This window comes from Poromitra crassiceps, assembly GCF_964638095.1.
Source record: "Poromitra crassiceps genome assembly, chromosome: 16".
Lineage (NCBI taxonomy): Eukaryota > Metazoa > Chordata > Actinopteri > Beryciformes > Melamphaidae > Poromitra > Poromitra crassiceps.
In genome coordinates, this window is record NC_139645.1 from 11,535,049 (window position 1) to 11,554,297 (window position 19,249).

The window sequence follows — 19,249 nt, forward strand, 5'->3', positions numbered from 1 at the left end:
GTAGCCTACATGCTACAAATCTGACGCTGTTTTGTCACTTTTTGTGTTTAACTTCCCGCAATGAATTCGGACGCGATTATATTATTGGAGACTGTTAATTTTGCCGCAGAAAAACATCGCAACCAACGACGTAAAGACCCCGAAGGAACGCCATACATTAATCACCCTATAGGTAACGCTCAGGCTGCCTTTGGTTTTATGGTGCCTTCAAGTGCTCTCGTAAACTCTTTTGCCCTGTTCATGATCTCTGCTCTGCTCCTACGTCCTAGATCTGAAGTAGGAAATTATTGTTATCAAAAGTGTCATAAAAAATACGTTAAATATATTTAAATCACAAATCCACCATCAATTCATAATAGTGGTGTCGTGTTTCCAACAGCACTTGAAGTTCAGTTTATCATTAATCTTCTATTGCTCTGAGTGGAATATGGTGATTGTGGATACTGTAACACACAATTCTACTGTTGAAATACATCATAACAAGAACATTTAATTTACAATGTTGCCAGTTTTTTTTGTTTGACATCATACCCAACATTCAGTTCAATGGGATGAATAATAATTTGGTTATTTAACATTTTGTAAGCAATATCGTGATACGTATCGATTTAAAAATAAAATCTTATGGATTTTCATATACTCTTATGAGTATATTTGATATTCACAGCTGTGTGTGTGTGTGTTTGTTTGTTTGTTTAAGGAGTAGCACGAATCTTAAGCCATGAAGGGGGCATCACAGACGTTGAGATTTTGCAGGTGAGTTGTCAGTTGTGATTAGGATTTTTGGTCAATGCATCAAATTTCATCACTAGATTAAATCATAGAAAACATACTGTGTACTTATTCTTCAGTATGTATTATATTGAAAATCACTCAAAAACAGCCAATTTAGGTCATTTAATTAGATTTTTTTGCTTTATAAGTAAAATGGTGTGGTTTGTCTTGGACCTCCCGGGCCAGGCAGAAGAACCATCATGAGGGCCGCTTCTGGCCTAGTTGATCCTGTGTTTGTGTCTCATCGCTCCAGGCGGCTCTGCTCCACGACACAGTGGAGGACACGGACACCAGCCCGGCAGAGCTGGAAGCAAAGTTTGGAGTGACTGTGGCGCGGATTGTCGAGGAGGTGACGGACGATAAGAGCCTGTCCAAGCAGGAGAGGAAGCGTCTGCAGGTGGAGCACGCCCCGCACCGCAGCCTGCAGGCCAAACTGGTCAAACTTGCTGACAAACTGTACAACCTGAGGGACCTGAATCGCTGCACACCGTCCGGTAGGGGTGGGCGATATGGCCCTAAAATAATACCACGATATTTCAGGGTATTTCTATGTCACAGAAATACCCTGCAATATTGTGGTATTAGTTTAGTTATCATAGAATCTATGATAACAATATTCTTTGACGATATGACAAAATACTGAAAAATATTTGATTAATTTCAAGAACATACAATTGCAACAGTATATGTGCTATATAGTCTTAGATGTCAGCATAAACCTAACAGTTTGCCTTCAAATATTACATTGGACCTTGCAGGGGGACTTTTCCTTGCAGCCCTGTCAGTCAGTCAGTTCCTGAGACGTCACTGTTGTTGGTGTAACACAGCTAATGCTGTCTCCCTGTGTGTGTGTGTGTGTGTGTGTGTGTGTGTGTGTGTGTGTGTGTGTGTGTGTGTGTGTGTGTGTGTGTGTGTGTGTGTGTGTGTGTGTGTGTGTGTGTGTCTCAGGGTGGACAGCTGAGCGGGTGCACGAGTATTTTGTGTGGGCGTCTCAGGTGGTGAAAGGCCTGCGAGGGACCAACCAGGCTCTGGAGGACAGACTGGAGGAGCTGTTCAAGCAGCGGGGCATGGAGCTCTGAGAAACACTTTACAGCACCACACTGAACACAAGATTTTCTTATTTGAACAAAATAAATTATATTTCTATTTATTTGTTGTTTGGTTTCAATTTATTTTAGGTTTATATAATTATTTTCTTGTTTTACGTCACACTTACAAAGTCTTATCAAGATACAAGATACAAGATGTTTATTGTGACACGGATGTACAAGTACACACGGTGAAATGCTTGAGCTGAGTTATGTTCCGTTACAGTCATCATCATCATCAACATCATTGTCATCAACATCGTCGTCATTGTCATTCACATTATCGACATTATCATCATTGTTTCCTGTCATGCTTAACTGGTACGTTAACATCAGAACATTGTCATCGTTATTGTCATCTGTTCCGGTGCTTTTCGGGTCTGTGCCGTATATTGCGGATGCCCATAAATAATCTTTATATGTTATGTTAATTAGTAGTTACAAGTCTTATCACATTTGCATGTTAACTATGTTCATTTCTGATGTGTCTAATAATGATGTGTGGTGGTTTGGGAGAACCCTTCACTTGTCGCTGCTACACATTGTTGGCAATAAGCTAAAGTAGGTTGAAATGAGTTGCAGGTATTTTGAGTGATTTCAGTTGCTTTCATCACCATATTACATGATGCATCATGGTGAAGAATTTCCATAAAACAAAAGGGGACCTATTTTTATGGTTTTGGTGGAATGCCACTGTAGAAAATGGAATGTTTAAAGCCATTGTTCTCATGTGTTACTCTGGGCTTACAGAGATAGGAAAAGACACGTTCTTTACTTAAGTAGAAGTACAGTTACTTGTGTAAAAAAAAAAATGCTGGTAAAAGTAGAAGTACTGATTGAACTTGTTTACTCAAGTTAATCGATCATAAGCTCTGCTGGAAACCTCACATCAAATATTTGTGCTCCAAAGTAGCCAGAAGCGTTGGAATACTGGGTAAAACCAAACACATTTTAGATCAGAAATCACTTCAAATTCTGTACTGTGCACTTATTGATCCATATTTGTCCTATTGTGTTGAGGTATGGGGAAATGCATACAAAAGCACTTTACAAAAGATTTGCACTTTACAAAAAAGAGTCATAAGGATGGTTCATCATGCTGGGTACCTTGATCATACAAGTCCTTTGTTTTTAAAATCAGGTATTTTAAAATTCAGGGACCTAGTCAATTTCAAAACTGTACAGTTTCTGTTTAAAGCCTCAAATAACTTATTACCAAGTAACATCCAAACGATGTTCACGGTTAGAGAGGGAAAATACAATTTAAGAGGTAAGCATAATTTTAAACAACCTACCATCCATTCAACTCTGAAAAGTATGTGCATCTCTGTCTGTGGTGTCAAACTAGATGAGGACACAAAAATGTGCACTAACTTAAAACTATTTAAACGCAAATACAAACAATCACTCTTGGTCAGCTATAAAGAACTGGTCAGCTAATTTATACTTCATATATACATTTTTTTAGAAAGGATTTATTTAGTTTTGTATCTTTATAAGTTGTTTTTTTCATATTAAAGTTGAATGTTGAATTTTTAAAGATGTTACAGATTTATGGATTATGTATGTGCTTATGGATCGTCTATGACAATGTAAGGGGGGGCTGTACATGATAAGCTTTGCTTCCTTCAGCCCCTTCTCGAACTTGCACTTTATCACTATGTACCTGTTTTTCTTTTTACATATACTGCCTGTTTTTATGCTTGTGCTTGTTTGAGACAAATCAAAATCAAAGAAAAAGTACAGGCTCTGCAATTATAAAGTATAAAAGTAAAAAGTATTTCTACTGGCTGTTGTACAACTAGGCTATGCGGCCTCGCCCGCCCATCCTGCAGGTCGCCAAGCTGACCCTGCAGCTCGGCCTCTGCGCGGCCTTGCCCGCAGCTCGGCTGCTGTGTGGGCTTGCCTGCCCTTATTGACGCGTGTCTCTCTCTCTCTCTCCCCCTCAGTCTCTCTCGTGAGCCTCCTCAGTCTCTCCCGTGATCCTCAGACTGATGACATAATCACTGATGACATCATTGTTTATGACATCATCAGTGGGACTGATGTCATCAGTGGTTTATGACATCACTGATGTTATCATTTATGACATCACAGTGGGACATGGGACAGACAGAGAAACAGACAAACAGAGCCCAAGCTGAGCTAGGGCTCTGTTTGTCTGTTTCATCATCATCATCAGTATATCAATTGGAGCTAGGCTAGCTCCAATTGATATACTGATGATGATGATGTAGGGTAGATGTGAGTATGTCAGTCACAATGCCTGCACAGTGGAACGTTCCCACTACAGATATAGCTTGGTGAGTTTCCCGTCGGGACAAAGCCACTTCCTGTCCGCTCAGTGTTCTGTGTTGTTGGTTTCCGTTCGTTGGAGCGAGAAGCCGTGCAACGCGTTTGGTTTGTTCACTAAATATTTCTTTTAAAATCAGGAGCTGCTAGCTGACCGGGCAGTCATGTCTGACACCATGAAGCTCCCGCCGATCCAGTCCACGGCCGGAGCCGTGCCCATCAGGAATGAGAAAGGTGAGATGTAGTGTTAACGCCGTTAGCATTTAGCTAGCAGCATGCTAGTCAGCTAATGCTAATTGCCACCGTACCAGTCTACTCTAAACATCTCCAAGACAAACATTGGCCTGCATGTTCCTATTAAAGCGTGGTGTAATGTTACTGCAGGATAAACCCACATAAACTCAGTTTTCTCACATTTTCATTTAAGGAATGTGCAAAGTGTAACGTTATTCACCTTTATATACTGATATTTGTGGTCCCATACTGGCTTGATTCACTTTAAAATTGTAGATATTTCTTGTGATGAAGAACTACATTTGTTTCCTATTAACTAAACTAAATAAACTTAACTAACAAAAGCACGTTTTTCTCTATATGGCAGAGTCTCTGAAATACTGTACTATGTATTTTTGTAAGAAAGCGTCTATGGTAGATTAACTACCATTAAACCAATTCAGGGTTTTCAGTGCTGATCAATCTAAGCTTACATGTGCTTGATTGTGTTTTACCACCTAAAATAATCTGTGTATGTGAAACAGACTAAAAATGCCGGTTCAGTAACAGTTGTTTCTTGCTGAAGATTTCTCAAAGAACACCTTCGCTTGCTGCTCTGAGTGTAGTCTCTCCCCAGACTCAAATATTACGTTGAATCGCTGCGCTCCGCATGCTACATAAGTGTGTCTGTGCCAGTTAACAGCCCCTGCTGGTTTTGAAGGCGGGTTGAAATTGAATGAGTGACAGGTTGTAGCACAGATGAGAGAGCGGTTCGAAAAATGGGCTGCGCCTCGCGTGTTTGATCGCAAAGTCGTTACTGATTGGAGAGGACTGAACTGGCATATGACTGGCCAAGTCAACGGTTCCCTCCCATAACCAGCCCTCTGAGGGAAAGTGTCCCAGACCCAGAGAGAGCTCTGCAGCATGCAGTAACATAGTGTATCAGCGCAAGAACTCTCATGGGTCTGGTGTTGAGGCTACTCTGAGTGTGGCGAGAGGTTCAGGAGGATATTTTAACATTCAACAATGGGGATGTACTAACAGTTTCACTTTCACCGGACCTAATGGTAATAAAAAATTAAACTAATTGCTTAACGGCTTGTCCTTGTGTTTCCCAGGTGAGATCTCCATGGAGAAAGTGAAGGTGAAGAGGTACGTGTCGGGGAAGCGTCCGGACTACGCTCCCATGGAGTCTTCGGACGAGGAAGAGGAGGACTTCCAGTTTGTGAAGAAGGGAAAGGACATGGAACCGGAGCTGGAGCAGGAGGAAGAGGAGGTCTCCGACCCGCGTCTCAAACGTTTGCTCAACCGAGTCTCTGAGGATGTGGAGGAGAGGTAGCCTATATATTTCTAATATATATCTCTTATACTAGGGATGCATGATATGGATTTTTTTCAGCGATACGGATAATTGATAATTACCTGCTTATCATGGCAATACGATAAGTGAACAGATAATTTCAATTCTCTTGTCGTTTTCTTTTCACCGGCCCTTATGTCACTTTATGCTTAAAGGTATACAAAGGATTTTTTTTGTAAACAACTCGGTTTGTATATATTAGCCAATTTTTATCGGCTATAATATATATATAGCCGAATAGCTGATAAATATAAATTTGCCATTGTCGGCCGATAATTTATCTGCACCAATATATATTGTGCATCCCTATCTTATACTGTATCTCTCTAATCACAAATCAATTGTTTGTCTGATTTGGCCTAAGAGTGTTTTTGGATGACCGGCTTTGATAAAACACAAACTTTTCGTTCCCAGTGGAAACGGATGATCTGATCTAACTGCTTCCCATTTCGTCTTCCCCAGGCTTGCGAGGCACAGACAGATTGCAGAGCCTGAACTGGTGGTGGAGAGCAGCGAGGACTCAGACGAAGGAACCTGGCACCCACAACGAGAGGAGAGCAGTGAGGAAGAGGAGGAGGAGGAAGAGGAAGAAGTGGATGATGAGGTTTCTATTTTTTCCTTGTTACGGCCTTGGGCCATAATTGTAGTATTTTATTCCTTGTTGATTTCTGTAATCCTGTGTGGAGTGAGAACTCTCTTCTTTGGGAGGATCTTTTTTTCGCAACAGTCCTGCCGAAAGCAAATCTTTCAAACGTGGACTTTCTTCCTCTGCGCAGGAAATTGAGCGGCGGCGAGCGATGATGCGCCAGAGAGCTGTGGAGCGAAAGACCGAGGACACCACCACGGAGATCATGGAGGTGGAGGAGGAGGGGAAGTCCGGGGAGGAGTCCGAGTCGGAGTCCGAATACGAGGAGTACACAGACAGCGAGGACGAAGCAGAGCCGCGGCTCAAACCGGTCTTCATTCGCAAGTAAGAACTGACGCCACCAAAATGGTTTCTAAAACAAGTGCTTCAGTTTGATGTGTAGAATTTTAGTCTATTGATTTTTTTTTTATCACTGGTTATTACAGCTTTCCACATTGTGGAGAAAACCCCATAATTTTCCATCAAAATCTCCATTCAACTGCCTGTTTATTTTGTTCGTATATTGTTCTAAAAAAAAAAAAAAACTCATTCAATTGTTTCACTATACTCAAATCTTGTTTGCCTAGGTGCAGCTCTCCAGTCCTAATGGGCCAATTAGATTCTCAAAATATCAACCCCAAAAGCACAAAAAGCTAGTCTATTTCTACATATCACTCTGTCACGAGACATCTACACATTTTCATTTTCAGTTCATCTATGACCTATGATCTCATGACTTTACACAGTGCCGCATGTAGTCGGGCAAGTTAACCCGTCTGTCCATTCGCCCCCCCCCCCCCCCCCCCCCTGCAGGAAGGACAGAGTGACGGTGGCAGAGCGCGAGGCAGAGGAGCTGAAGCAGAGGGAGCAGGAGGTGGAGCTGAGGAGGGTGGCGGAGGAGCGGCGGCGCTACACGCTGAAGATCGTGGAGGAGGAGGCCAAGAAGGAGTTTGAGGAGAACCGCCGCACGCTGGCCGCTCTGGACGCCCTGGACACGGACGGAGAGAACGAGGAGGAGGAGTACGAAGCCTGGAAGGTCCGCGAGCTGAAACGCATCAAGAGGGACCGAGAGGCCCGAGAAGCGTGAGTACACACACGACGCCACGGATTCCACCGATTCGCTCGTGTCAAACGTGATCTCTGACTGAAATCGATGCTTTGTAGAAAACATTGTGATTGTTGTACTGTATGTGTAAGTGTAGGGCCGTTTCCTGTTCATTCTGTTCCAGGGGAGGACTTTTGGGTTGGACTCATTTCCTGAATCGATTCAGATTCACAGGGTTTCAATTCAATATTTTCACAGTCAGTTAGGAATATTTCAGTTACAATACCAATTGTGCTTATGTACACAGGCTTCATACAAAGTCTTGGAAGTTTAGAAAATGCTTGATTTTAACTGTCATGTTTTCAAGGTTAGGAATATGCGTGAATTTAAATATACGACTTGCTCCCAGTTGATTTATTTTTAACGTTTCGGTCAACAAGGACCTTCAGAAAAGGTCCTTGTTGACCGAAACGTTAAAAATAAATCAACTGGGAGCAAGTCGAGCAGTGTGCGGACTCTATTTCTTTTTATATGTTTCATTGCTTTTGTCCTGCACCTGCATTTTGAGTGGATGTGCGCGCTCTACTTTTTATAATGAATTTAAATATACTCCTTGTATTTGAAAAGGCATCTATTAAAAGATCAATCTCTGGATTTTACGAATCGATATCAGATCATTCAAATGAAGCAAATGAAGATCTTAGATCTTCATTCGTTCTATTTGATTTGGAAAATATATTTTTTTCAAACCCAGCCCTAGAGGACTTCAGCGGTACTTTCTGATGCAAGGCACTTCGCGTATTCTATTTAACTTCCAGTAATGACAATGGCGCTGTTGTTGCTGAAGGCAGTGTGTTGTGGTGTTTGTTTGGTAGCTTGGAGAAGGAGAAGGCGGAGATCGAGAGGTTCCACAGCCTGACGGAGGAGGAGCGCCGGGTGGAGCTGCGCAACAACGGCAAGGTCATCACCAACAAAGCTTCCAAGGGCAAATACAAGTTCCTCCAGAAGTACTACCACAGGGGAGCCTTCTTCATGGTAAGTCACTTACTAAGGGGGATTCTTACTATGGCTGCTCTTCCACTTGACTCAGGCCCTGTTTACACGGCGACACTCTCCGCGTAAAACGGCAAACTTTTTTAGTGTTAGTGGCTTCCTTTTACACGGTGACGGCGTTATTGGGGGGTGAAAACGCAAAGAAATTAAAAACGGTCCCAGAGAGGAATTCAAGGCAATAGAGGGTATGCACACCCACTGAAACACGCCCCCTCAATCAGGAACGAGTGTCAAAATGAGTGTCAAGTTCCTCCCTGAGCAGCAGGTGTCAGTTATCTAGGCTGATTACTGCATTCAAGCTCAGTCTTGCTGTGACTCAGTGGGCGTGACCCGACAGTGACGTCTGCCTCTGTGACATCACATGCATACCCTCTACAGGAACATTGAACTAGCCCAATACTATACAGCCTTAGAGCACAGGCACAATGAGTCGCATTGACATTCAACAAACGTGATAATGCTTTGCTAAACTAAAAACACAATCTGCGTTAAGTGCCCCCTACTAACGTCGCACATAGCCTATTAATCACTGTCTCCCGCATTGAATAATTGAAGACAACTCACTGTCTGCGATGCATTTCCTCAAGTGAAGTCCCAATTGTGCTCAGTTCTTTTTTTATTTTGCTTTACTGGGTTTTTATTCGGTAATCCAATCTGGAGCAGTTTATTAGGCTACCATTGTGACTTCTGTCTCACTCTATCGTGTGGAAAAATCAATTAAAACTTTAATCACAAAGATAAACCAAGCTTGTTAGAAACAGACAGAATAGGGGAAGCTAGGCGTTTTTACCTTAAAAATAAAAGCCGCATTTTATAACTGGGTAAATCAAAATCAGGGTCGTCGACTCACTACGACTACTCACTAGTTGTCTGTGTTCTATATGTCTTCTGTGTATTTCGGATCACACACAAAAAAAACGTTGCAACATGCATCAATAAGACTATTAAGTTTATTTAACTCATTGAGTGCCATGGACGTCCTTCGACGTCCAATTAAATAGTGACGTAGAGTGCCACGGACGTCCTTCGACGTCCAATGCGTTTTTTGACGGTGGGACGTCGATCAAAGCCTTCCGCAGCTCCTGTACAACTATAGTAGCTATTGGAGGTCTATAACCTATTTTACAGAACCCTTAGGTGGCGACAGTGCTCTCCAGATTACAGAAATGTCAGGAATACACAGCCTAAAATAGCCTTGATGAAAGAGAACCCGCTCATGCTGCACTCCAGAGCCATGTAGATTGTTCTGGCTGCAACTGACGGGGGCTGCGAACACAGTCAATCCGCGCACACAACTGAGTCCTTCTGCCTCTGTCTGTCTGTCAGCATAGTTTCTCCACATGATTAGCCGCTAGAAAAGCAGCAGCGCGACACTGAAAAGCCAAACCTTTCACTGCAGTCCGCGTGTGGCTTCTCCATGTTGCGCTGCCTGGGAGGCGGCGCTTCCCAGGCTTCCTAGACGCTTGGTGCGAGGCTGTGTGTTACTAGTGTGGGGAGGAGTTTTCAGCTGAGGGGGGGGGAGGGGGGGTGGGGCACGCAGGGCAGGACACAACTACACCACATCACTACATCAGAAAATATTACCGTATCTAGAGTCAGTGAATGTGCTTGAAATGCTGCATTTCACAAAAGGCTGAATATCTCAGCTTATAATTTGAAATGCCTGAAAACGCTGAAAACAACCTATCTTCTCCGGCTCATAACTAAAGAACGGAAAATGGTATCAATAAACTTTTTTTTGCTGATGATACAATAGAGTCTCCTTGTTCTTTTTGCGTGTTCGGTGTTTACATAGTAATATCACACAATATTCTGTGGGCCTCGAGAAATCACTGAAAACGCTCTGAAAACTCTGGCACTGGGAGCGTCCGTTCTCCAAAAGTGGCTGGCACTCAATGAGTTAATTACCATTATTGTGAAGGTTTTAACCAGAAGTTTCAATGTTATTCTGGGTCACTTGATGCTTTTGCGGCTTCAGTCGGCCTCAGTCTGCACGCAAATCGTTATCACAACAGCTGTGTATAAATGCTAAGTAAAAGGTGAGCACGCAACGCTAGTTTGCCGTTTTATGCAGAGACGGTTGTCGTCTAAACATGGCCTCAAACATATTTTAGAGCAGGGGTTCCAAAACGTTTGCATCAAAGTACCACTATGTACCAAACCAAATTTCCCAGGGACCACTTCCACCCACCATAAAATATAATTTGCTGATTCAACCATGCTATAGCAGCAGAAAGGCTAAATGACAATATAAAGCAGTTATTTTGACCGACAGTATTTGTTGCTTCTATTGTTGGTGTCTGTTGTTGTACTTATAAGATGCTGTGGATAACAATGACTGTTAAATGCCAAAATATAAATGTAAGTTATTGCCCAGTGAATTCTACAGCAAAATGATGAGTAGAACTTTGCAGAACTCGGCCTGTCAGCTGTCATGCAAAAAAAAAGACCTGGGAATCACTGGCTCAGTCTTGGCTCAGTGACGGCTGCAGCGGTCACCAACACCTTGGATCGATTCGATGCTGAATGTGATTTTCTGTTGTAGGACGACGAGCAGGATGTCTTCAAGAGAGACTTCAGCGCACCCACTCTGGAGGACCACTTCAACAAAACCATCTTACCCAAAGTCATGCAGGTCAGCTGGATTTCTTTGTGTTGTGTCACCCGTTGGTTGATGTAGGCTGGTCTGTGCAATAGGTCTTACTCGCGGCAGCCACATTGTTCAGTTCGTCTGTGGCTAATTCATCACTTGTAGGTCTAATCTTATCGAGAGAGAAATATAATCTGGCACACTGTCTGCACTTGCTTCGTACTTTACTGGGACATTTCGGTCACAGAACCAATTTGGTGATGGTCCTTTGACCGAACATCTCAGTATTGATCATCTGTACTCCTACGCACCTGGAAGGTCCAACATCCGGGACTTCCAGGTCAGCTGCTGAACAGCGTTGCATTCACTTGCTATTTTGTCTGAAAAATCGTAAATTGAAGCAAACTATAAACAAACATAGATGTCCTGAAATGGATGATGTGGATTTGGCTTTTTGCTGTAAAAATGTTATGATATTATTCCAGCTAACTACAAATGTTATGATGGTTATTCAAACTAAATACAAATGTTATGGTGAAAATGTGTAATTATAGGTTTGTGTTTTCTTACTATGGATTGACACCAGGGATGCAGACACAACATGGGTAGTAAAAAGGTGACAGATACCAGGGCAGACACAAAACCACTCAGACATCATTCTAAGTCAATGAGTGCCCTATTTTGGAATGAAAAAGGTGACTAGTCACCTAAAAGAGACTAGTTTGCATCCCTGAACGTTGTTTTTTTTTCTGCCTTGTTGAGAACGTTCAAGTTTTCGTTGCATCATAATTTGCAACTCGAACAAAAATGTGACTTTCCCACTTCATCGTCCGACTTGGAATGGCGTTCGTGTGAAACCTCCCAAGAGATTAGTTTTCCTGATATATCCGATAGCAGGTGAACGCAGGGTCAGCCTTTAAATTCTCTGAGTTGACCCCTTGCGGGTTTGTTTTCTCTCCTAAGGTCAAGAACTTTGGTCGCTCCGGACGCACCAAGTACACCCACCTGGTGGACCAGGACACCACGTCGTTCGACTCGGCCTGGGCCCAGGAGAGCGCTCAGAACAGCAAGTTCTTCAAGCAGAAGGCGGCCGGGGTGAGGGACGTGTTCGACCGGCCCACGCTCGCGAAGAGGAAGACCTAGGTCGTGAGGAGCCGCGGCTTCAGAGACTCTTCTGTTTTCCCGACAGACATTGAAGAAGACCTAGGTGTGAGGAGCTGAAGCTTCAGACTCTTCTGTCCTGACAAGACATTGGGGGGTGGATCTGCTCCATTCTTCTGTGTCTCAGGATGCTTCTCTGAACTTTTCTTATATTAGCTCATCGGTCCATTTTTTAAAGATTCAATTAGAGTGCAGTGGTTCTTTTTATAGTAATACACTCGCCAAATACAACATTCTGTTTATTCTAATTCTTAATGGTTGCTCAGAAATCTCTCATTACCTTAGCAAGGAAGCAGTTACATTTCTGCAAAAATCTTAGAGGCCATTTACACCTGGCGCTAACATGCGTTTTCTGTGATCAGATTGCAGAAATGGTTGTCCTCTAATCCGCATAAAGTTGCTGTATCCAGATCGAGAGGACACATTGCATTTACACGTGTGTTCAATGTGTACACAATGCATCCCTGACCACCTCCGGAGGTGGTTTGGCCGATCAGATTGCAATCCTTCTTCAATGCGTTTTGGGGGTGTTTACACCTGGCATTTCAAGTGATAAAATACAATCTGACCAGGTGACCAGGTGTAAATGGCCTCTTAGAGAAACCACCCTAAAACTGAATTCACTTGTACATCTATTTATTTTCAGGAATAATTTAGGCTCGTCATTGTGAATCCCTCACCAAACGAAGTAACAAGAGCTAAGACTTTGATGTCAAACTGTTGGGGAACAATTTTGTAACTGTTGACAGGACTCAAGGATTTGGGCACATTCTCCAGTTCAGTACTGTTGGTTTACAATGATGATAAATCTATGCTGGCATTAAAAGCTCAAAGTGAGTATTCTCATTAACAGCCAGTCTGATCTTTGATGTGCCCGTTTGCAGCTTTTGGAGACACTTGCTCATGCTCAGTGTTTGAACAAGTAAATTATATGCAATAATGGTTGAATTCTGATTTATGGTGAATTTTCTCTTCATACAGTTAAACTTAAGAGTGTGGTGCAGGTTAAAAAAAATACTGAATCTACATTTTGGGCTCATGATTACAACAAAAATACCCCCCAAAAAACAATAAAATAAATGAGTTACAGGCCCCCAGGGTGTAAATATGAAGGAAAAGGTGCCATGAGTGACATCACAAGTGGAGAATGTTCTGCTGGGGCTGACACACGGATGAAAAGTGTGACCGTCACCGAAAGGTGATTAGTTTTGCGTCCCTGTGACATCACTGCAGGGAGTTCCATGAAATGTAACGGTGCCCCCTGCTGGTTACAAAAACTTGTACAAGTACAGCTAAGTGATTTTTAAAAACCTTTTCCCACTCAAATCCAATTGCTATATACCCCTTCCACATATTAATGCAATGTGGCCTCCAACCTGCACCATGCTCTTAACTCCATGAGACAGTGTTTGAGAATCACTGCATGTTAAGTGAGCAAAGAGGAGATGCAGGGAATGTGTCGATCCTGGTCTGACCCTTACATACATCACTGAATCTAAACAGAATATTTTTCTACGTGGTGACGTTTGCGCCATGATTGCACATCCAGATGTTTTGCCTCTAGTTGTCAAAACTCACGAGGGCTTAATAGCGATGTGTGATATTGTTTTGTACATTACAACCTTATATTTAAGGAATCTTTTGTTGTATCGATTGCCCACTATACCTCTATTTGTGACAGTAAATTTATTGTAAAACTTGAATTGTTTGTGAATAAAAGACTTACATTTTCATCCATTGTCTTTAATTTATTGTCACAGAGCTAAATGCAAACATTGAAACCACTCAACATGTTTGAAGCATGCAGTGGCAAAAAAGTAGTCAAGTTTTATTATAAAAAAAATTAAATTAAAAAGTTGGGGTAACGAATAATTCAGACAGTTTAACCGTCCCAGCATAGCTCAGTGTGTCTATGCTGCTGCTGCTGCTGTGGGCTCCTGGTCTGCTGCTGCATGCCTCCTGGTCTGTTCAGTTGGTCAGAGCCACCAGAGCTTCCACCACGTTCCCCATGTGTTCCCGCAGGCTGCGCTCCGCCACGCCCCGCGAGATCTCCAGCTCACACATCTAGAGCAGCAGATACTCTCACATTAGGCTGAACCAAACCTAAATGTCTCTCAAAATCAAATAGTGGGAATCAGTTTGTTCTTACTAACTTAACTAAGAGGAAAACTAGCTTATCAAATGTTTTGTCATAAACAAATGAAAAAAAAATGTGGTGGGGGAGGGGGGGGGCTACTAAAACTATTGTGAAACTTAAAAAAAGTTTAGTTTTTTGTGTATTTGAACGTAAACAAGAATGAATTTGACAGAATTTTGAAGTGGTCCCAACTTTAAAAAATAGAACTAATTGATCATTATTCATTCATTCATTATGTATTGTTTTCTGAAGATAGAAACATGATCTTAACATTAGTGTTAGTAAAGCAATGCCAAAAAACATCCCAGAATGACTTACAATTAGTTCGACATCCTCTTTCTTGATGGTGACTTTGGCCAACTCTTTTTCTCTGAAACGACCGGGAGCAGACAGTAAGAAGCACAATATGACTGTTTAGTGAGACTGCATTCTACCTTCAGTGTAGTTAGGGCTGTGCGAGAATTCAATATTATTACGATCATAACATGATGATGTTGTGATATCATGACACACAAGACTGCTCTCTAAAACAACAAGTTAATTATGACAAGATGAAGTAAGGAATATTTTAAGGATTGTTTGAAAATATCTCCTTTCTTTTCTTTTACCTCACACCAAACATTACCAATTGCTTGTGATCCATATCGTGATGTGAAAGAAAAAAAATCCTTGTGACTATAGTGATACTGATTTCCAAATATGTTGCCCAGATTACTTTTGGTAGATAAATTGATAAATCAATAATGTAGTGATTCAGCAAAGAAACCCACCAAAGAGAAAAGTTTGCAATTCAGTGTGAGGCATTCAATACAATTTGGAATTTGCAGCTTAGAAACTTTGTAGATTGTCAGTCTCATGTTACCCTCAGGCGCTTCTGACAGCTCGCCTCATGGCTCGCTGGGGAAGCGCCCTCTTACCTTACCGTCTTTAAACCTTGTGGAATCCTGTATTGGACGTTAAACTGACCTTATTTGTGCATTCTGAAGTTTTCGGTAGGGTCAGATGGAACAACCTTAACTTATGGGAATCCTAGTTGCTTCAAATAGTGAGTGGTTATTGTTTTAAAAGACAAAGTTTGACGGAAACCAGCTACTTGTTTGGGACCTGACGCCTACATTCCACTAGGTCCGTGTTCGGTCCGTCTGCGCTGCGGTACGGCATCGGAGCCGATACGTTTCCACTCTAATCATTGTGTCAACTCCCACCTACTCCGCTGCGTTGCGTGTCTACTCCGTCCCAGCTCCGACGATCCGGAGCTCTCCGAAAAAGATACGCAAGGGTTCTATTTTTCACGGATGACGGAGCAAAGCCGCAGCAAGTTGGGCGGAGCCAGGCATGAAATCAACAGGGCAGAGGTGTTTACAGCATTCAATATCAAGCCAGAGGACAAATATGTATGAGGAAAAGTTCATAATTGAAGTGGAAAACCACAAAATAATATATGACACAACACATCCTTTTTACAAGGACAACACCAAGCAAGTCCACCCCTCCTCTGCTCCTCCAGTTGGGAACAATGATCTTCTGCCTGTTTGTCGTTGTATTTATCCCACATACAAATTGTCTCGCTCGATTTTACAGTGATAACCTGTCGGTCTCGTCACTCTAGCTGTCTGGCGCAGCTGAGCCGTGACGTGCTCTACACGCAGCCAGTGAGTGTTGCCGCAGCACAGAGCACGGAGCAAAACCGGAGCTCAGCCGCAAAGCAACGCAATGCAACCAGTGGAATGCCGGCGTGACACCCGACGCATGCGCACTGGCATCATTTCATCTTCTACGGGCATTTTAGCCACAGTCCCTGACCGCGATGCTGCGTAGCTCTCTGTCATTTTGACAGCAAAGACAGTCAGCAAGATGGAAAATGTGACAGTGACACACTGCTCAAATTGCCATCAACCTTTTGAAAAAGGCCCAAAAGGATACAATCGGCGGCAACTTTTAACATGCACTAGCCCCAGAACCTCACTAAATGATGCCTGTGCGCATGCGTTGGGTGTCAGGTCCCAAACAAGTAGCCGGTTTTTGTCAAACTTTGTCTTTTAAAACAATAACCGCTGACTTTTTGAAGCAACCAGGATTCCAATAAGTTAAGGTTGTTCCATCGGACCTATCAATACAGATTTCCACAAGTTTTTATACACAGGGTTTTTATTTATACAGTAAGATAAGAGGGCGCTTTCCCAGCAAGCCATCAGGCGAGCTGTCAGAAGCGCCTGAGGGAGGGTCAAGTCTCATGCTGCTCTGACTGTAGCCCCATAGCGTGACGCCACTTACTGTACCCCGAGATAATTCTCGTACAGCAGTTGGCGCCACACAGCGTTAGAATCCTCAATAGGTGGGCAAGGCTGTTCAAAAAGCTCTCCTACCCGTATCCGACCTCCGATTGCAGATCCGAAGATATGATCGCCAGCCTAGTGAAGCCAGTAAGTTCGCCGGGGCGGGTAAATGATACTGCTGCATGAAACAACCGTTTAGAAGCACCAGTACAGTAAGTGGCGTCACGTTATGGGGCTACTCTGACAGCAGATGGTCACATTGCAGTGCCTGGCGTTTAGGTGTTAAGGTAGAAATGAATGGTAACGTTATAGTACTTAAAATTAACACCAGTCAAATGACCCAGTAACAACACCCAGTTGACTATGTATTCATGTAAAGGCTGGTAGGTTACAACAACATTATAACAACATATAACAATATTATAACAACATATAACATTCATCCTACCTCTCCTGTTTGGCTTTCTGTTCTCGCGATCTTCTGTCTCCAATCACTGACATGGCCTGAAACAGGAAAATCGTAAATAATCGTAGTGTGGGGCTCGCTCATAGGGCTCGCTGCTGGAATACAGTAGTGCAAAGTATCAGGAGTTATCAAGTATTGGTGGCCAAATAAATACGTGCTATGTGAATTAACCTGATCCAATTTCCATGCAAAGGTCACAAGTCAACTGTTGTGATAAATGACAGAAACCATTAGCAAACAAAATAGTTGGTTGGTTTGATACTAGCAGCGATAATCTGAGTAGTTCTACGGCCGCATGTTTGCTAGCTAGCGTTAGCCAGCCTCACCGTTTCTAAGTCGGAGCTGGAGATTTCCTTCTCCTCCGCATAGTCGGTGACTCTCTCGAGATCAGCGGCTCCGCTGTCATGTTTCCGAGGCTTTTCCACCGGCTTTCCAGTGCAGTTTTCTTCGGCTTCCAGGTCCAAATCGACGTCTCCCTCTGCCGCCATGTTTGCTGCTCCCGTGAGGCCGGAACAAAGAGAAAGAGGAGAACGTCGGAATGAAAATTGTGTAGCACCCAGCACCGGAAGCGCACAGACTTTAAAGGGACATCCGCCGAAGAACCCTGCATCCAAAGGTCGCATACAAATCATGTGATTTTGGACAGTTCATTTACAAATGAACAGATTGTCTCTGAAAAAGCTAGAAAAATACTCTCTGGAAAGCCTCTGATTGTGAGAGTCAGCCTTCGTTCTCTCTGTCTGAGTCTCAGACAAGTGCCTGCAAATTCCACTTGATTCAATTTTGTATCCTCATTGGAACGTTTTAAATAGACAATTATCTTATTAAATATATTTGTCTGAGATGAACAACTAGATCTTTCAGACGAAAAAATAATAAAATAAACTTCACCTGTGTTTCAGCTGGCATGAGGGTGAGCAGATGACAGAATTTTCTTTTTGGGTAAACTATCCATATAAAAGGGAGCAAGTAGGCTTTGTCTGTTTCAATTTTTGCCCCACTGATGACATTGTGACATTATTGACCAAAAAGTCACTGATGACGTCATAGGCATTGTGACATCATCAGTGATGTCATAGGCATTGTGACATCAGTGACAGTGATGTCATCAGTGATGCGAAATTGAGCAATTGTGCGCTGAGCATGCCAATAGAGCAGGCGATTGTGCGCTGCACATGCCAATACAGCAGGCGAGGCCACGTAGCAGCCAAGCTGCGGGCGAGGCCACGCAGCAGCAGAACTGCGTGCGGCGAGCCTAGGGTTTCTGCCCCGAAGGCGCCCATACCCTAGTACTAGAAATGTGCACGGTTCACGCGGTCATTTCTAGGTTGGAGACTCTGGAGATGATGCGCCATGGGCACACCTTTTCTCCATCAAAATCCACGAAGGACCATGGGGACAGAACAGAAGGGCCTACACACACATCATCACTGGAGCCGACCCAGGGTAAAGTCTCTATCTAGTTTTGATGTCCACAAATATTAATTGACTGTTCCAGATGATATGTGTCAATGTGTGTAGCATGTTGGTTCCGTTTCATGGTGCGTTGTTCTTTCTTTTTTCTTCGAGAGCCTGAATACGACTATAACTATATTATGTGGAATTGTCCGGATTACTAAATCACTGCACGCTCCTCCTAGTTCTATTTCCTGCACTTATAAGAGGTTTACTCCTCCTTTAATACAAGCCACTGGAACAGAGATTTCCACACTTTTACAGCCTCTTTATGTCTTCATGAGCGTCTTCAGTCCACCTGTCGTAATCAGATTAAGGCGACAGAGACCTGCTTCTGCCTTCACTCCTGACTCCTCCTGAACAGGTCGGACGTCAGGACGGTGCTCTCTGATCCCGCTGGCTGGCAGTGCGAGGGGATCATGTGTGCGAGTGGTCCTGAACGCCCGGGGAGATGATGGCCTCCTCGGGGCCTGTGAGGATCAACCCCTTCAACCTGCTGTATGACCCTCCCCCCGCTGGCTGGCTGTACGACCCTCCCCCCGCTGACTGGCTGTACGACCCTCCCCCCGCTGACTGTCTTGGAGCGTCTGGGAGGTGATGTCGCCGCACTGCCTCTGGGCCCAGGTCAGCCTCATTTGCTGGTTATCTTGTATTTTATTAATTAATGTACATAAATTATATAGTGTAATTTATTGCTTTTGTTACATAAGATGT

The 19,249-nt window shown here is 43.2% G+C and overlaps 3 protein-coding genes across 3 annotated transcripts; 2 read left to right on the top strand and 1 right to left on the bottom strand.

The window, feature by feature from the left end:
* Positions 1–4: 4 nt before the first annotated feature.
* Positions 5–1,853, top strand: LOC310791280 (guanosine-3',5'-bis(diphosphate) 3'-pyrophosphohydrolase MESH1-like; the record flags this gene model as incomplete). The annotated part of the gene is made up of 4 exons (XM_083652966.1): positions 5–172; positions 701–756; positions 1,028–1,268; positions 1,723–1,853. The coding sequence occupies exons 1-4, from the start codon at positions 61–63 to the stop codon at positions 1,851–1,853; spliced, it is 540 nt and encodes a 179-aa protein (XP_083509092.1). The 5' UTR covers positions 5–60.
* Positions 1,854–4,262: 2,409 nt separating this feature from the next.
* On the top strand, positions 4,263–13,928 carry mfap1 (microfibril associated protein 1). The gene is made up of 8 exons (XM_083652959.1): positions 4,263–4,388; positions 5,486–5,702; positions 6,190–6,331; positions 6,504–6,697; positions 7,166–7,435; positions 8,273–8,432; positions 10,996–11,085; positions 12,004–13,928. The coding sequence occupies exons 1-8, from the start codon at positions 4,319–4,321 to the stop codon at positions 12,181–12,183; spliced, it is 1,323 nt and encodes a 440-aa protein (XP_083509085.1). The 5' UTR covers positions 4,263–4,318; the 3' UTR covers positions 12,184–13,928.
* Positions 13,929–13,934: 6 nt separating this feature from the next.
* Positions 13,935–17,584, bottom strand: hypk (huntingtin interacting protein K). Its single transcript, XM_083652967.1, has 4 exons — positions 17,407–17,584; positions 17,063–17,118; positions 14,657–14,708; positions 13,935–14,265 (listed from the first exon to the last, which is right to left on the bottom strand). The coding sequence occupies exons 1-4, from the start codon at positions 17,566–17,568 to the stop codon at positions 14,170–14,172; spliced, it is 366 nt and encodes a 121-aa protein (XP_083509093.1). The 5' UTR covers positions 17,569–17,584; the 3' UTR covers positions 13,935–14,169.
* Positions 17,585–19,249: the final 1,665 nt, after the last annotated feature.

Bases quoted from the DNA above. Each gene is read 5' to 3' on its own strand.
- mfap1 (XM_083652959.1), top strand. From the start codon at position 4,319: ATGTCTGACACCATGAAGCTCCCGCCGATCCAGTCCACGGCCGGAGCC. The intron at 4,389-5,485 runs GTGAGATGTAGT...TGTGTTTCCCAG, and splicing joins GCCCATCAGGAATGAGAAAG to GTGAGATCTCCATGGAGAAA. The intron at 5,703-6,189 runs GTAGCCTATATA...CGTCTTCCCCAG, and splicing joins TCTGAGGATGTGGAGGAGAG to GCTTGCGAGGCACAGACAGA.
- hypk (XM_083652967.1), bottom strand. From the start codon at position 17,568: ATGGCGGCAGAGGGAGACGTCGATTTGGACCTGGAAGCCGAAGAAAAC. The intron at 17,119-17,406 runs GTGAGGCTGGCT...TTCCTGTTTCAG, and splicing joins CCAGCTCCGACTTAGAAACG to GCCATGTCAGTGATTGGAGA. The intron at 14,709-17,062 runs GTAGGATGAATG...CGGTCGTTTCAG, and splicing joins CAGAAAGCCAAACAGGAGAG to AGAAAAAGAGTTGGCCAAAG.